At 39.1% G+C, this 12,892-nt stretch overlaps 1 protein-coding gene across 1 annotated transcript in view; it reads right to left on the bottom strand.

Annotated features, from left to right (window-relative positions):
* The window catches only part of LOC140356528 (laminin subunit alpha-3-like), a 56,511-nt gene that overhangs the window by 37,089 nt on the left and 6,530 nt on the right, over positions 1–12,892 (bottom strand). Inside the window, exons 3-8 of the mRNA XM_072441536.1 lie at positions 3,947–4,064; positions 3,197–3,315; positions 2,965–3,135; positions 2,563–2,663; positions 1,903–2,018; positions 454–572 (exon numbers count right to left, since the gene is read on the bottom strand). Coding sequence (XP_072297637.1) covers positions 454–572; positions 1,903–2,018; positions 2,563–2,663; positions 2,965–3,135; positions 3,197–3,315; positions 3,947–4,064 — 744 coding nt within the window. The remainder of the gene's footprint in view (positions 1–453; positions 573–1,902; positions 2,019–2,562; positions 2,664–2,964; positions 3,136–3,196; positions 3,316–3,946; positions 4,065–12,892) is intronic.

The raw sequence follows: 12,892 nt of genomic DNA, 5'->3' as shown, positions 1-12,892 counted from the left end.
CTTTAAATCTATTCGACAGACTTTGGACAAAATGGGACTTTTATTTCAATTTAAATGTACCGTGATTTTGTTTGTATTTATGTTCAGTTGTCTACTTGTGGTATTATTTAGATGTTCACTCTCTGGTCATTTTGTGTTGTGTTGTGAAAATAAATTCTAATGTTTATTCTCACAATAATCGAAACACAAACATTTCATATTGTGACATCTCTGAGCAGAACAGTTTTCATAGTAAAACAAATTGCATTATTGTATAATAGCTTTTACAATAATTATAAGAAATAATCATCAGAGTATGTTGGCAAACGTCTTTACTCACTGACTTATTGTTATGCTAAGCTGTATTTTTACTTCACAAGCTCACGGCGCGCTTGCACTTCTCCCACAGGTTTTGCCTCCAGATCTGCTCATGCTCACACAGGAATGGGTTTGGACTTGATACTCGGTTCATACCTGGCAGTCGATGCACACTCCTCCGCCGTCGTACCTGCCGAAGATGTCTAAACTTGCTCCCCTCTGCTCCACCTCTGGGTCGTAATAGCAGTCGAAGGCATGGGAGAAACATTGGCAGGCTAGAAAGGAAAACCCCCCCACACACACGCAGAGACAAACAGTTATTCCATATACCCCGGCAAATTACCTGTGATTTCCCTGCGTCTATATTTATGTCACGTAAGCTACTAATTTTGTGAAAGCGATAAGCCCAGTTGTTAAGATTTTGGAGAAACACGGTACGTCCTTTTCCTGTGTACCTCCTGCAGTAATCTTTATGAATGACTACGGTGCTTTTTTCTCCACAGTGCACTGATTGGATTACAGGCGTTCTTCATCTTCCCCTCGCTGCCTTTGTAGCTGCCGTAAGGTCATATTTCATGAAACTATCTGTCAACAATCCAAAGCAATTAGACCCCAGCTGACTTTGGTCTCCTGTGCCTGGCAGAGTGGCCCGCTAATAAGATGGCATTGAGGGTATTTGGGCGACAGAGAACGAGGTGCTAAGAAGACGAAAGGAAGTTATTCCAAACACACCGGGTCCAAAAGTGACAAAGATTTTAAAGATCTTATTCCTTAGCACTGGAGAAGTAGGTGTCATAATGTATAGTGTAGTGAGGGGGATCGACAAAAGGCTCCGTCACGATAACACATTTTGAAGAGAGATATATGGGAGCAAAATACAACAATAACATTAAAAGTACTTTATCCTACTTTATGCCACTGAACAGACCTAAATCTCAGTAAACTGGATTCAAAAAACAGTAGAATGAAACACTAGTACCGTAGTTAGTTTGCATCTATAATGAGTCTAAAAAGTTACTTATTCGACCCTCTATAACTCCAATCTTATGGCACAACAATAAAATATCAAAAATCCCCCACCAGTATAAAGAAAACAAATGCACGTGATAAATACTGAGCCCCCCCACAAAAAAATCTTGTTCCAGCTATTATTTATTGACAGATATGTCGATATAACTTATTATTAACAAATCTCTCAAGCGTGGAACCACTCACAGATTATTCTAATTCTAAGGTTATGACAAATTACCCAAACAAGGCAAATCACATGGCATACATTCCAGACCACTTCCAGATGTGTTCTCGAATTCAAAAGCAGACTCTGATTGCAACGATAAATAAAACATTGATTCGGGTCAGTTTTCCCAGAAGTGTGAACACGACCTTGGCTGCGCCCCATAATACTCGTCCCACATGCCATAGGAATCCCCTGTCTTCCCTGCGCCTCTCAACAATACCATATGAGGGCATCCACAATAGGGCTTAAATATGAGCCGCGTTGCAAGAGGACCCTCCAGCCTCTTTGTGCTCTTGTAATTCAAAGCGGCAACAGCGTGGAGAGGGCTATGGTCGTGGTTGCGCTCAGGGGCATCGGCGGACACTTACGCTGACACTCGTTGGGGCTGTGGACAGTTGCAGCGCGCCACGGTTTCTGGTTAAAACCAGGACAGCAGCGGTCACATGATTCGCCACAGGTGTTGTGCTGGCACTCGCACTGCAGTCTAAAGATGGACAGAGAGTAGACGCCCGGGTTTAGACATTCAATCTATTGTATTAGCAGGAGAGAAGAGTGGAAAGTTATTCAGGTATTCTTGTATTGATCATGCAATGTTATAATAAGCTCAGCAATGGTCTGTGTTTTTCCTTTTGGCTTTTTTAGTAACTTCAAGTGACAAGCATATTATGAACATCCTAGTGTTCAGTCATTTGCATACAGATGACGGAACTCCTCTAAGCTTGGTTTGGAAAAGGAACACAGGGTTGTTTTCACAGTTTTTACATTAAAATTGTTATAGTTCTGGTAAAAAAATAAATTATAATGAATTCACTAATGCAGGACTCAAGGACCCACATAATTCTCAAACATGACACAATACAGAAGTTCAGTCCATGTAAATGTAAGTGATGATTAATTTCTCCTAGTGTAGTTGTTACAGTGTTTTTTGATGATTTTCAGAAATTACAATTCTAATCTTTTAAAACTTTTGTTTTGTTAACAGACAATAAATACTGACTGAAACTAGTATTGATGATAATTTAGCAAACCTGTTTGGACTCTCCTGATGGCGGTTGCCTCCACAAACTTGTGCATGTCCGTGACAGACACAGCGGCCTCCAATGCTGATGTCTTTGATACTGTAGAAATACTGTGGGCATCAAAGAAGAATGTTTCCTTTAAACCAGTGACTTGAGTGCATGACTGGAATCCAGATCAGTATCAACAAAACTGTTAGTAAGTTGCTTTTGAAGGTCTAATGTGCTAATGTAAAAGAATAAAAACAATACATTAATGGAAAAGTAAACATCTAAGCAAAGTACACATGTTTCAGACTGAGATTCACTCTATTAGATAAGTTTGTAAATTACATTAGCACTTTGTAAGCAAGAACTAGCGAATATTCCTCTACAGAAAATGAACTCAAGGTGTGAACAGTGCAGAGGCTGTACCCTGCGAGTAACAGTGGGGTCCCTCTGTGTCTTGGAGATAAGGTGGCCCAGCAGAGTGTTCGTCCGGAGGAAGTGCAGCCGAATGTTTGTGGCCTTGGTGAAGTCTCGCAAAACTGGAGAATACGTGAAGTTTAGGGCTCCTGGACGACCATTGACTAAAGACACCACAACCTGCACAAAACAGATTTTTTTTAATTTACATTTATAGTTGTTGGAAATTATAATATTGTACCTCTCCATTTTCCAGAGGCACAATGCGGGAGTATTCCGTGGTACAGATCTGATCGTCATCGCTCACTATTCGGGCGTTAGGTTGTTTTCCAAATCGCTCTATGCACTCGCGCTTTGAATCTGTGAATGGCAAAAAAAGTCATGTTTATATTTTTTAGAGACACCAAATTCCATACAGAACAAAACCCAAAGTGCAAATTTTGGCACGCACTCCAGTATGTGAGATTAACCCCTAAAATTCAATGTAAATATTCCTTCTTTTAAAATAGCTTTCGACGCAAACCCCACACTTCCTGTCTGGAGACTGATGGATATGCTGAGGAGCTACATTTGTGCCTTTGCAAACATCCTAATCCATCTCCACAATGGGACCTGCTTTACTGCAGACAATCCGGCCCAAAAGTGCAGGGAAAACATAGGTGTAATTAGTATTAAGGGGAAGAATGGCTATATCCAATTCAGTAATACCAGTTTAAGCTTTCCTAGCCACTAAATATTAAGTCTGACTTATGTGGAATCACATTTCAAACTACAGAGTCATAAAAGCTTAACTGCAGAAGATTTTTGACGCCATGTTGATTTTATGCTCTCTTTACTTGGAAAAAGGTCAGAATTTACAAGGCAAGATAGCTCGAGCGGGCAATAATTTTAGCAGGGATTCAGATAACTTCTCTTTGATGTATCCAACACTTTAAGTAAAATGTACGGGTTTTTGGACACAATTTACGAATAGGTCATAACACAGTCTTACGTGCAAAATACTGCCAGGGACTGTATGTTTGCCCACCGTCCACGGAGCGCTCCAGCACCCAGAGGTCAGGCCGAGGGGAATTGGCAAACTTGATGAGGACATACGCAACATGGAAGAGCTACAAAGACACACACAAATAATAATGTCATTAGTTTGATATGTGTGGTACGTTTTCTCAGGTTATGCTGGTTCTAGTCCTGAAACAAGCGGTTCACACAGTATTTCCTTTTTGTGAGTGTCCGGGCACAAGATCAGGCCTTTGTATCTTTCGAATTGATCAGCACCGGACGACTAATGATGCTAGTGTTTCCCTGCTTCCTGTTTGGTCTTTTTTTGACAAAGTGTGCCGACCGTAGCGGTTATCTTTGTGGCCATGAAGGTAGTTTCAAACAATTAGCTAATCTGTAAAAGCCTGGAGTGGATAAACATAGTGCAGGTGTTTTCAGGTTACAGTAAAGATTATACACAATGTAATAAATCTCACCATCTCTTTGTCAAATATGGGTCATGTGTGAACACAAGGGATATTTTCTAAAGTCTAATTTAGACTTACAATACCTGTTCATCAAACGTTTCCACTGTAAACTGGCACGATAGTGAAAATTAGAGCTGGGTTGAAAAAAGAGATTTTCCGATTTGTAATCGCGTCGCATATTAATGACCGATATTCGTACGTCCAAAGATTGTTTTTTTTTTTTAATATATTTTTTTTTAAATTAAAATGTTTTCTACATTTCCCTCAGTGAACTTCAATCTACCTTCAAGAAAGATAATTCAGGACTCCTGGATTATCTTTCTTGAAGGTATTGACCCTTAACCTTTTCATCAGTCTTCCATCAGTAACTACCAATACTTGTAAGATTTGCTGTTTAATATTGATATAATACTAGTTTTATGTGTATACACAGTCATGAAGTGAAGGAAACGGTTAAAATACATTTTTAATTTTTAATAACATTAACCCCCGGATCGAATTGAAATCGGATCGAATCGGAAATCAGATCGAAATTGGAGCGAATCGGATGGGATCTGAGATTTTGAAACGGAAAAATCGGAATCGAATCAATTCTTGAAATTTGAATCGAAACCCAGCTCTAGTGAAAATCTAAGCATATGTCGCACTCTGAAGAGATGGAAATGATAATGAATTGCTGGTTGTCATGGTAATGCATGGTTGCTATGAACTGACCCTATAGTGGGTAGAGATAAGGCTATTAACTCAAAATTGGGTTTTAAAGTTTCTGTCCAAATCTAACCCAAACCTTTTCTTTTTTAACTCTAACTTTCCCTTATAGCGATTATTTATATTTTATCTGTTTGCAATGTGAACTTTATGCATCTTTTCCTCTTATGTAAAGTACTTTGTCTGCAAATTATGCTCTACAAATAAACTCAATGTGCCCAATGTGTCTAACAATAACCCTGTTCGTAAACTTAACCAAAATCTCACCCAGTTAAAAATAAATAAATAAAAGCTTTTCTTTCTATTCATGTATATATTAACCTTTATTTAACCAGGTAGGAACATTGAGATCGAGAACACTTTTTCAAGGGCGACTTGGGACATAACAGCACACACATTTTAAAACATCACACATTTAAAAGACATTCAAAAAACGAAAACAAAATCTACATTTAAATGCACTAACAATTTCTTAAAGATTCACACTCTTTGTCTTTTCAAATTAAACAAAAAGACCCAATTGAGATCATTTCACGCAATCTCAACTCAGAAGTTCCAAGCTGCAGCCTAGGAAAAAGCTCACTTCCTCCAGTCAGTCATCACACGAGGGACAGACAAACCAAACAGATCACGTGAGCGCCGGGCATAACGACGCTCCGCTCTCCGCACCGAGGAACACAAGTAGGAAGGATCACAAACCGCATATAACTTTATACACTTTGTCCCAGTAATTATGTGGAATATCAGCACAGCAACTTAGACCACAAACACATCCAAACATGCAGTAAACGTACACAAAGTGAAAGAACAACCAAGTCTCAAATTTAAATCTCTCTCTCTCTCGTAATTACAGAGGCCAAGGTGACTCTAGCATTGAACAATCATGCCCAACAAACTTTCTCTTCTCAAAGCGCTCTTTCACCAACTGGATTTGGTGTGGCTTGGCATTTATAACCCTGTACATTACTTATTCACTGCACCTACAAAGTCAACACTTACCTCGATGTAACCCACACTACACCCTTCTTTTTATTTGATATCAGAGTGACATATTGATTTTCCTTGTAAAACAGTCCCAAGCAATGTTTTCCCTGCCCTTAAGTGGAGATTGAAAACTTGATTCTTGCCTGAGCACAAAACATTAGACATACAGCACATGTACACTCTCTTGGCAGGCCCGCACTCGTCTTGTGAGCTTTTCAAGGCCCGTGAACAGGAGCAGTTGACACAAACCAAAGTAGAGCGAAGCCTATCGATCTGCCGCCGGGACGTGGACTCTGTTAAGTCACCGCCATAATTATCTTGATGGATTCCTCAGCCTGGGCACGAGAAGGAGTGGTCTGAAGTTCAAGTAGCTTTCTGGGTGACTGATTGATAGCGGGAGAGGTCAAAGAGCAGCGTGGGAATTGTTTTATCTTTTGTGCTTCTTGCAACAACAAAAACAACGCCACATTTATCGTTTGAAATGATTGTAAATGAGGTATTGTCACAGCTTTAACCTCAAGAACAATATTTACCATTATGTGAGGAGTATTGAAGGTATGCCACTTACTCTCTAAAGATACCCATGAGCCTTTAGTGCAAAAAATATATTATGTCACGTTTAGACTCATTATTAGCAACATAACAGTTTAACTACAGTATTAATAACGTTATAATGGAAAACTACACAACTACGCAAAGGCTCATGGTTTATGTAGTTTTTGCCAATAAGCAGCTAGAGAGTGGCATCAAAAAAGATTATTAACTTTATGATAATATTGTGAAACTTGAGATACAATATTAATTTGTAAAACTGGGTAAAAGTGTAAAATTCCTCATTGATCTTGCTTTCCAAAGGGGTGTGACTCCGAGTTAATCAGTGAGCACTTCCACCTCCATGTCACCGGATGGGCAGAGAAACAAAATGAAGACTGCATTCAGTGCCCTGGGGCAGGACAGGACAGAGTATGCCAAAAAATGTTGATGAGGTTATTTTTAAAGTGGAGCACTAATTGGGGCAAACAAAAGATTTGTAAATAACAACAAAATATACAACCCAGTGGGAAGTTGGCCCCCATATTATATTTGAAGATTGAAATTGTATGAACATAAATACAAATACATATTGCATATTAACTATTTGATTACTGTTATTTTTGTCAAGCTAATCCTTAAGCTTGTGATAACAGGAAAAACTATCTCAGGGTAAAATTGAAGTAGACAAACTATTTTTGTTATTGAGTAAACCCTATGACCAGCAATGGACTGTATCATTGAAAAAGTGAAAGACGTGTAGGTACAATAGATGTGTCATGTATCTTGAAGGAACTACATATTCTAAATTGTGTCTCTTTAAACACTTTTCTCTTTAAACAACCTTCTGAGGCAACTAATGGGAAAGCCGACCAACCAAAGACGTTCTTTGGACTGAAGCAGGACGTTTTTCTACGGACTGATTTGATTTAGGACTTGAACAATAATATCTCTTGTTCTCCGCAATCAAAATGTTGCAGTGGTGTGTATTGCAGTAAGAACAATTATAACTGTACAGCCTTATGAGCAGATTTAGTTTTACTTGCAGGTTTCTAGGATTGGGGAGCATGCCAGAGCTGCCACAGGGGAAAGAGCAGAGACGTGAGGCCTGGCACGCAGCTCCAGCTCAGATTCCAAACATAGCGCCACATACCGCCCCCCTCCTAATGCCCCCCTAAACAGGGCATGCCCCTGCTTTCAGGAACCTGTCAGTGACGTACAGCACAGCGACAATCTCTTCAGCTCACAGCCATTTATTCACAGCATCCACCCATCCAGCATTATTACAACTTTAATGGTGCTCGTGATGATGAGTGTCATGTTTAACGTTTGGACTGAATATGAAGTCTCAGCAATGTTGATGTTGGCAGTCAATCTAAAAAGCCTCTTAAGGGTAGCTGTTGTTCACTATTTTAAATACTATAATAAAACATAATTCCGTATATCAACATAATAATAATCATCAATTGCAGCAAATACAGCATTAGTCAGACACAAATCAGCCTCCCAAACGGCTTTCTCAACCGCACTGTCCTAATAATATGAAAGCATTTGTCCTCTAGGGTTGACAAATAAATATCCACTTGCCTACTTAACTAGTTTTGTAACTAGTTCAGAGTAAGTTTTGACAAAAATAGGACCAAATGATCTTGATCTTTATCCAATCTACTACCGGTATTTCAAAAGTATTGAAAATGACATTATTGCCTGAGAAACATTTAAATTGCTTTAGTATCAAGCCTTTTCTTTAGTATTGAAATTAAGTTTACAATTCTAGTACCGTAACAACTCTTTCCAGTCAACAATAATTTCTACAAATGTACATTGTTGTGAAAATCTTAAATCCATATTTATAACCCCCCTGCCTGGTCAGATAATTTAATGTTTTAAGGCGAGGCCTGACCGGTCAAGGCTCAGCTTCATTTATGACCTTCTTGTCTAAACATACACAGTGCTGAAATATGTCCTGTGTCTACATGTTGTTTGGAGAGGCATGAAATATTGTGCTGGCAAGCTCAGCGCCACGGCACCAGATCCCAGTGGCATCCAAAGACATGAGGCGGACTGACGAGCATGTGGCACAAACACTTGAGCAGAGCCCTGACTTACACAGACCGGGCATGACAGGAGGAGTGTGGAGGACGGGGGTCAAAGAGCACCGTCAGAGGGATCTATACCACTATATCTACTTTATACCATCTTTAATACCTGGCTCTAACCTGGTGCTCTAAAAGGCTGCTTTCTGTCAGTCATAAAAACATTGTACGGTTAAAAAAGCTTTCAAATACTGTATGTTATAATGTTCGCTCCAAAAATGGAAACACTTCATGACTACACCAAACATTGCCTTCATCACAAAGTATCTGTATATCTCATAATTGTTGACTGCTGTTAATGTCTTTTCTCGCAGTCAAATTGTATGAGGAAAACTGTATTGTTTAGATCCTCAGTAGCTTGGAAGCAGCTGTCTGTGAGTATAAGGCAAATAAGAAACAGATACCGTATTTTCTGCACTGTAAGTCGCACCAGCCAAAAAAAGGTTAATAGAGAAGAAAAAAACATATATATGAAATGCAGTTTCAAGTATAACAAATAATATCACATAAGTCGCTCCGGAGTATAAGTATAAGTATAAGTAAATAAGTATAAATATAAGTATAAGTCGCACCCCGGCCAAAATTATGAAGAAAAAAAAAATTATAGTCCGGAAAATATGGTATTATTTAAAAAAAACAACTCTAAAACAAAAATGTATGATGGTTGTGTATAATATTTAATGAAAATGAACATTTGAACCTGTAACCTTCTTGCTGTGAGGTGAGAGTGCTAGCCACTTCTATTGTGTTGTTTATTATCATTGTGGTTTCAACATTGGTATAGACAATCTAGCTTTTTCCTTGCTATTGAAATTGAGTATTGATTAATGACAAAAGTAATGACACACCACATTTTCCACTTTCTCATTAACACAACAGTGAAAACATGTCCCGCGTGACCACTCACTATTTGAACGTCTTGATAATTACATGTTTCCTTTCTTAAAACAAGTGTGGCATCGTGCATGCACATTCAACACATACGCTCACACCCTCGCCAAGTCCTCTGACCTTTGACGTCCACACATCGTATGTCCGTGTGTTATGGTATAGCTCCGCCTGTCACACGGGCGCCCAGTTAAAGAGAGCGACAGTCCAGACAGGGCATGTGCACTTTTATTATGGCCAGCAGACTCACCCTTTAAACACAATTCCTTTAGCCTTTACCAGGGGTTCAATATGGGATTGTTTATGATAAAGCTGCACAAATCATCAAACAAAAATTAAAACTGATGCAAAACTCCCAACCCAACCCAAATTATGCCACTAGTTAATACTAAAACAATCAAATACATGATATGGAGTACATTCTATTAGAAATGTCACGTAATAATGTAACGATGAATCAGAATAATCGTGACTAATCAACTATTAAATTAATCATACCGTAATTGTATTTTGATAATAGTTACAGTATCTGGACTGGACTGGACTTTTTATAACAATGACCGTGACATTATGTGATCAAAATGTAGAAAATAGAAACAATTTAAAATAAGAAGATTAAAATCTCAATGTACAATAGAAATAACTGTGAGTGGATATTTGTTAATTGGAGCCCTAATGTCAAGATATCAACAATGATTATGCTTATTGTGACATTACACCTTTTTGGATTAGTCACAATTACCAATGCCATGATCAAACAATACTGATATCCGTAATTCACTTTCATTCACATCGTCTCATAGATCCTCAAATATGTGACTTGTGCTTTATGAAATCAAACCTTCTGAATGTGAAACAAACAACAGACAGAAAAAGCACTTTACTTTAAGGTTTACTTTGTAAATTATGTTTTACTTCTAAAATTAAACTTGCTTCTACGACTAATCATGACAGCACTATACACATGCACATCTACACCATATATCTTTATTAAACTTTCCTGGATATGTGAAGGACTTGTGTATGTAGTCAAACTAGCCTGTGGATATAGAAGGAATGGGAGTTGAAAGAAAGATGGAATCACCCTCGGCTGTTCCGCTGCATGTGGCCCCTGCACCGTCAGACTGCAGTCCAGTTGGGTGGAGCAACTTGTAACAATGCAATGTACAACTGTTTGTCTTTGTGCGACAGGTGGTGGGAGCCCAGTGTATTTGCCTCCGTCTCCATGGCAGAGTAAGAAAAACGTCAACAAAAGCCCAACAGAGCTCCAGCGCAGCTCGAAGAGGCACAAACTGGATGCATGTTTGTACTTGTATGAATCTGGTGTTGTAAAAGCCGGAGGGCAGCTGCTGCACCAGAGCTTTCTCCAATTAAATACATTATGGAAGTTTCAGCAGTGAGTGGGGGAGTTTTGTCTGTAAAATAACACTATGGAGGCATTTTCTTATTCACACCACAATCATTTATAAATATATGAGTAGTGAATATATATTTGCATATCTACGTAATGCACTGGTTATAGATCTACAATCTTGTGAGGTTGAATTAATCATTATTTGACCATTCTGCTATTACACACAGGTCTGCAAATATTTTACTGTAACTTTGTTGAGGTTTCTCCAAAATATTCCATGCAGCTGCTGACCACTAACACATAATCATGAGTTCCTCTAAAACTAGGTCGACGGATGCATTTCTATTTCTGAAGAAGCTTAGCAGCATCAAGCATGTTTAGGGGGATGCATTCTGTGACATCACAGCCTGCGTCAGTGAAGGCTCTCTACGTTTGTTCCCTCACAAAGTTTTCCACATGGAACCGTCCGGCACCGTGTCAGAATACTCGATCACAAGGTTGTGGTGGTAGTAAATATCTACAGTGCTGGCCTGGCGCCTCAGACAGCTCTGCTAAACACAGACAATTACATCACTCTTACAATCACCACGGCAATAGCGTGTGTTAACAACCAATCAGGCCTCCAGGGTCAGACTGTGCCAACAGCAACGTCTAAAATCCTCAGCGGGAAGACATGTAAGAAGCTTTGTTTTGAGGGACGATATGCATGTTCATATAGTTTAAACTGCTAAAACATATTGTCAGCATGACGCTTACATCCCATTCTAGGAGATGTTTGAGTTGAGAAAATGTAACCGCTGATATTGGGATTTTGCTTATATGTGAATATTTGACATTTCAGGTAGAACTTTATCATTCTTTTTTTTTTATGTCTTTAAAATTATTAAACATAAAACACAAAACAAACAGAACACAACCAGAGAGCTTTTTTTCTTCTTTTTTAAATAAAAGTACAACTAGAAGTAAACATAAAAACAAAATAAACATAAACATGGCACAGCTAAATTAAGAAAACAGTCCCAATTGGTCCATAGACACTTCAGTTTGTCCATTTCCAAATTAAGAATGAATGTCATCTTTTCCATTTGTCTGATGTCCGTTATTATATAAGAGAACCTCATCATTCTAAGGGAACACAATGTTTTCCCACCACTTTCCTCGACGCCAAATTACACCACCTTGTTTTGGTGCCCATTTAACCAGTAAACGCAGAGGACCCGGTCACTTTGGGGAGTAATAAAGCGAAGCAAATCTTTGTGCAAGAGTGAGAGCATAGAAAGGATGTCACACAATACCGCCTCCGAGGATTGCGGCACAAAAGGGGGCGACGGTTGCAAACATTAAGACTGAGGGAGGTGCATCCCCGGGAGAGGGGATTAGGTTCCTTTGGGAGTTAAACCGTCGTGTTGGTCTCGAGATCTATGGTTTGGTGATTGACTAGTGGAGTTTGGAAGTTTCTGGCATTGACATTTACGAGGATGCCAACAGGGACGAAACGCCACATGAATCTCCATCATCAACGCAGCTCACACCTGTCGCACGCCAAAATAACCCACAGACATGAACTTAAAAATATATCTCTGGGCTTTTTGAGCATTAATCTATCAGGCAGTAACTAATTTAACAACATTACATCCCTAACTAACAGGTCAGAGTCACATCGTATGAATGGACAGTCGGAATAAGGCTCGGTATGTTTGCCTCACATGGTCGACTGTGGGCTGGCTCACTCAGGCAGAGAAGCACATGCATCCACACTCCTAAAATACATTCCCCAGAAAAAAGGAGCCACTGGCAGTCTGATGCATGGTGCAAATGTTTACCCCAACAATGGCCTGTAAATAGTTTTACAGGTTCCCGGAAAAGTTTCACGATGGTTACAATGGAAGTTATTGTTGGTCTTTTGAAGA

Source organism: Eucyclogobius newberryi, unplaced genomic scaffold, assembly GCF_026437365.1.
Source record: "Eucyclogobius newberryi isolate DKJ021-1_F unplaced genomic scaffold, fEucNew1.0.hap1 SCAF_12, whole genome shotgun sequence".
NCBI classification, from domain to species: Eukaryota; Metazoa; Chordata; class Actinopteri; order Gobiiformes; family Gobiidae; genus Eucyclogobius; species Eucyclogobius newberryi.
Note: the sequence above shows the minus strand (reverse complement) of the source record. Positions and strands in the feature narration are given on the sequence as shown.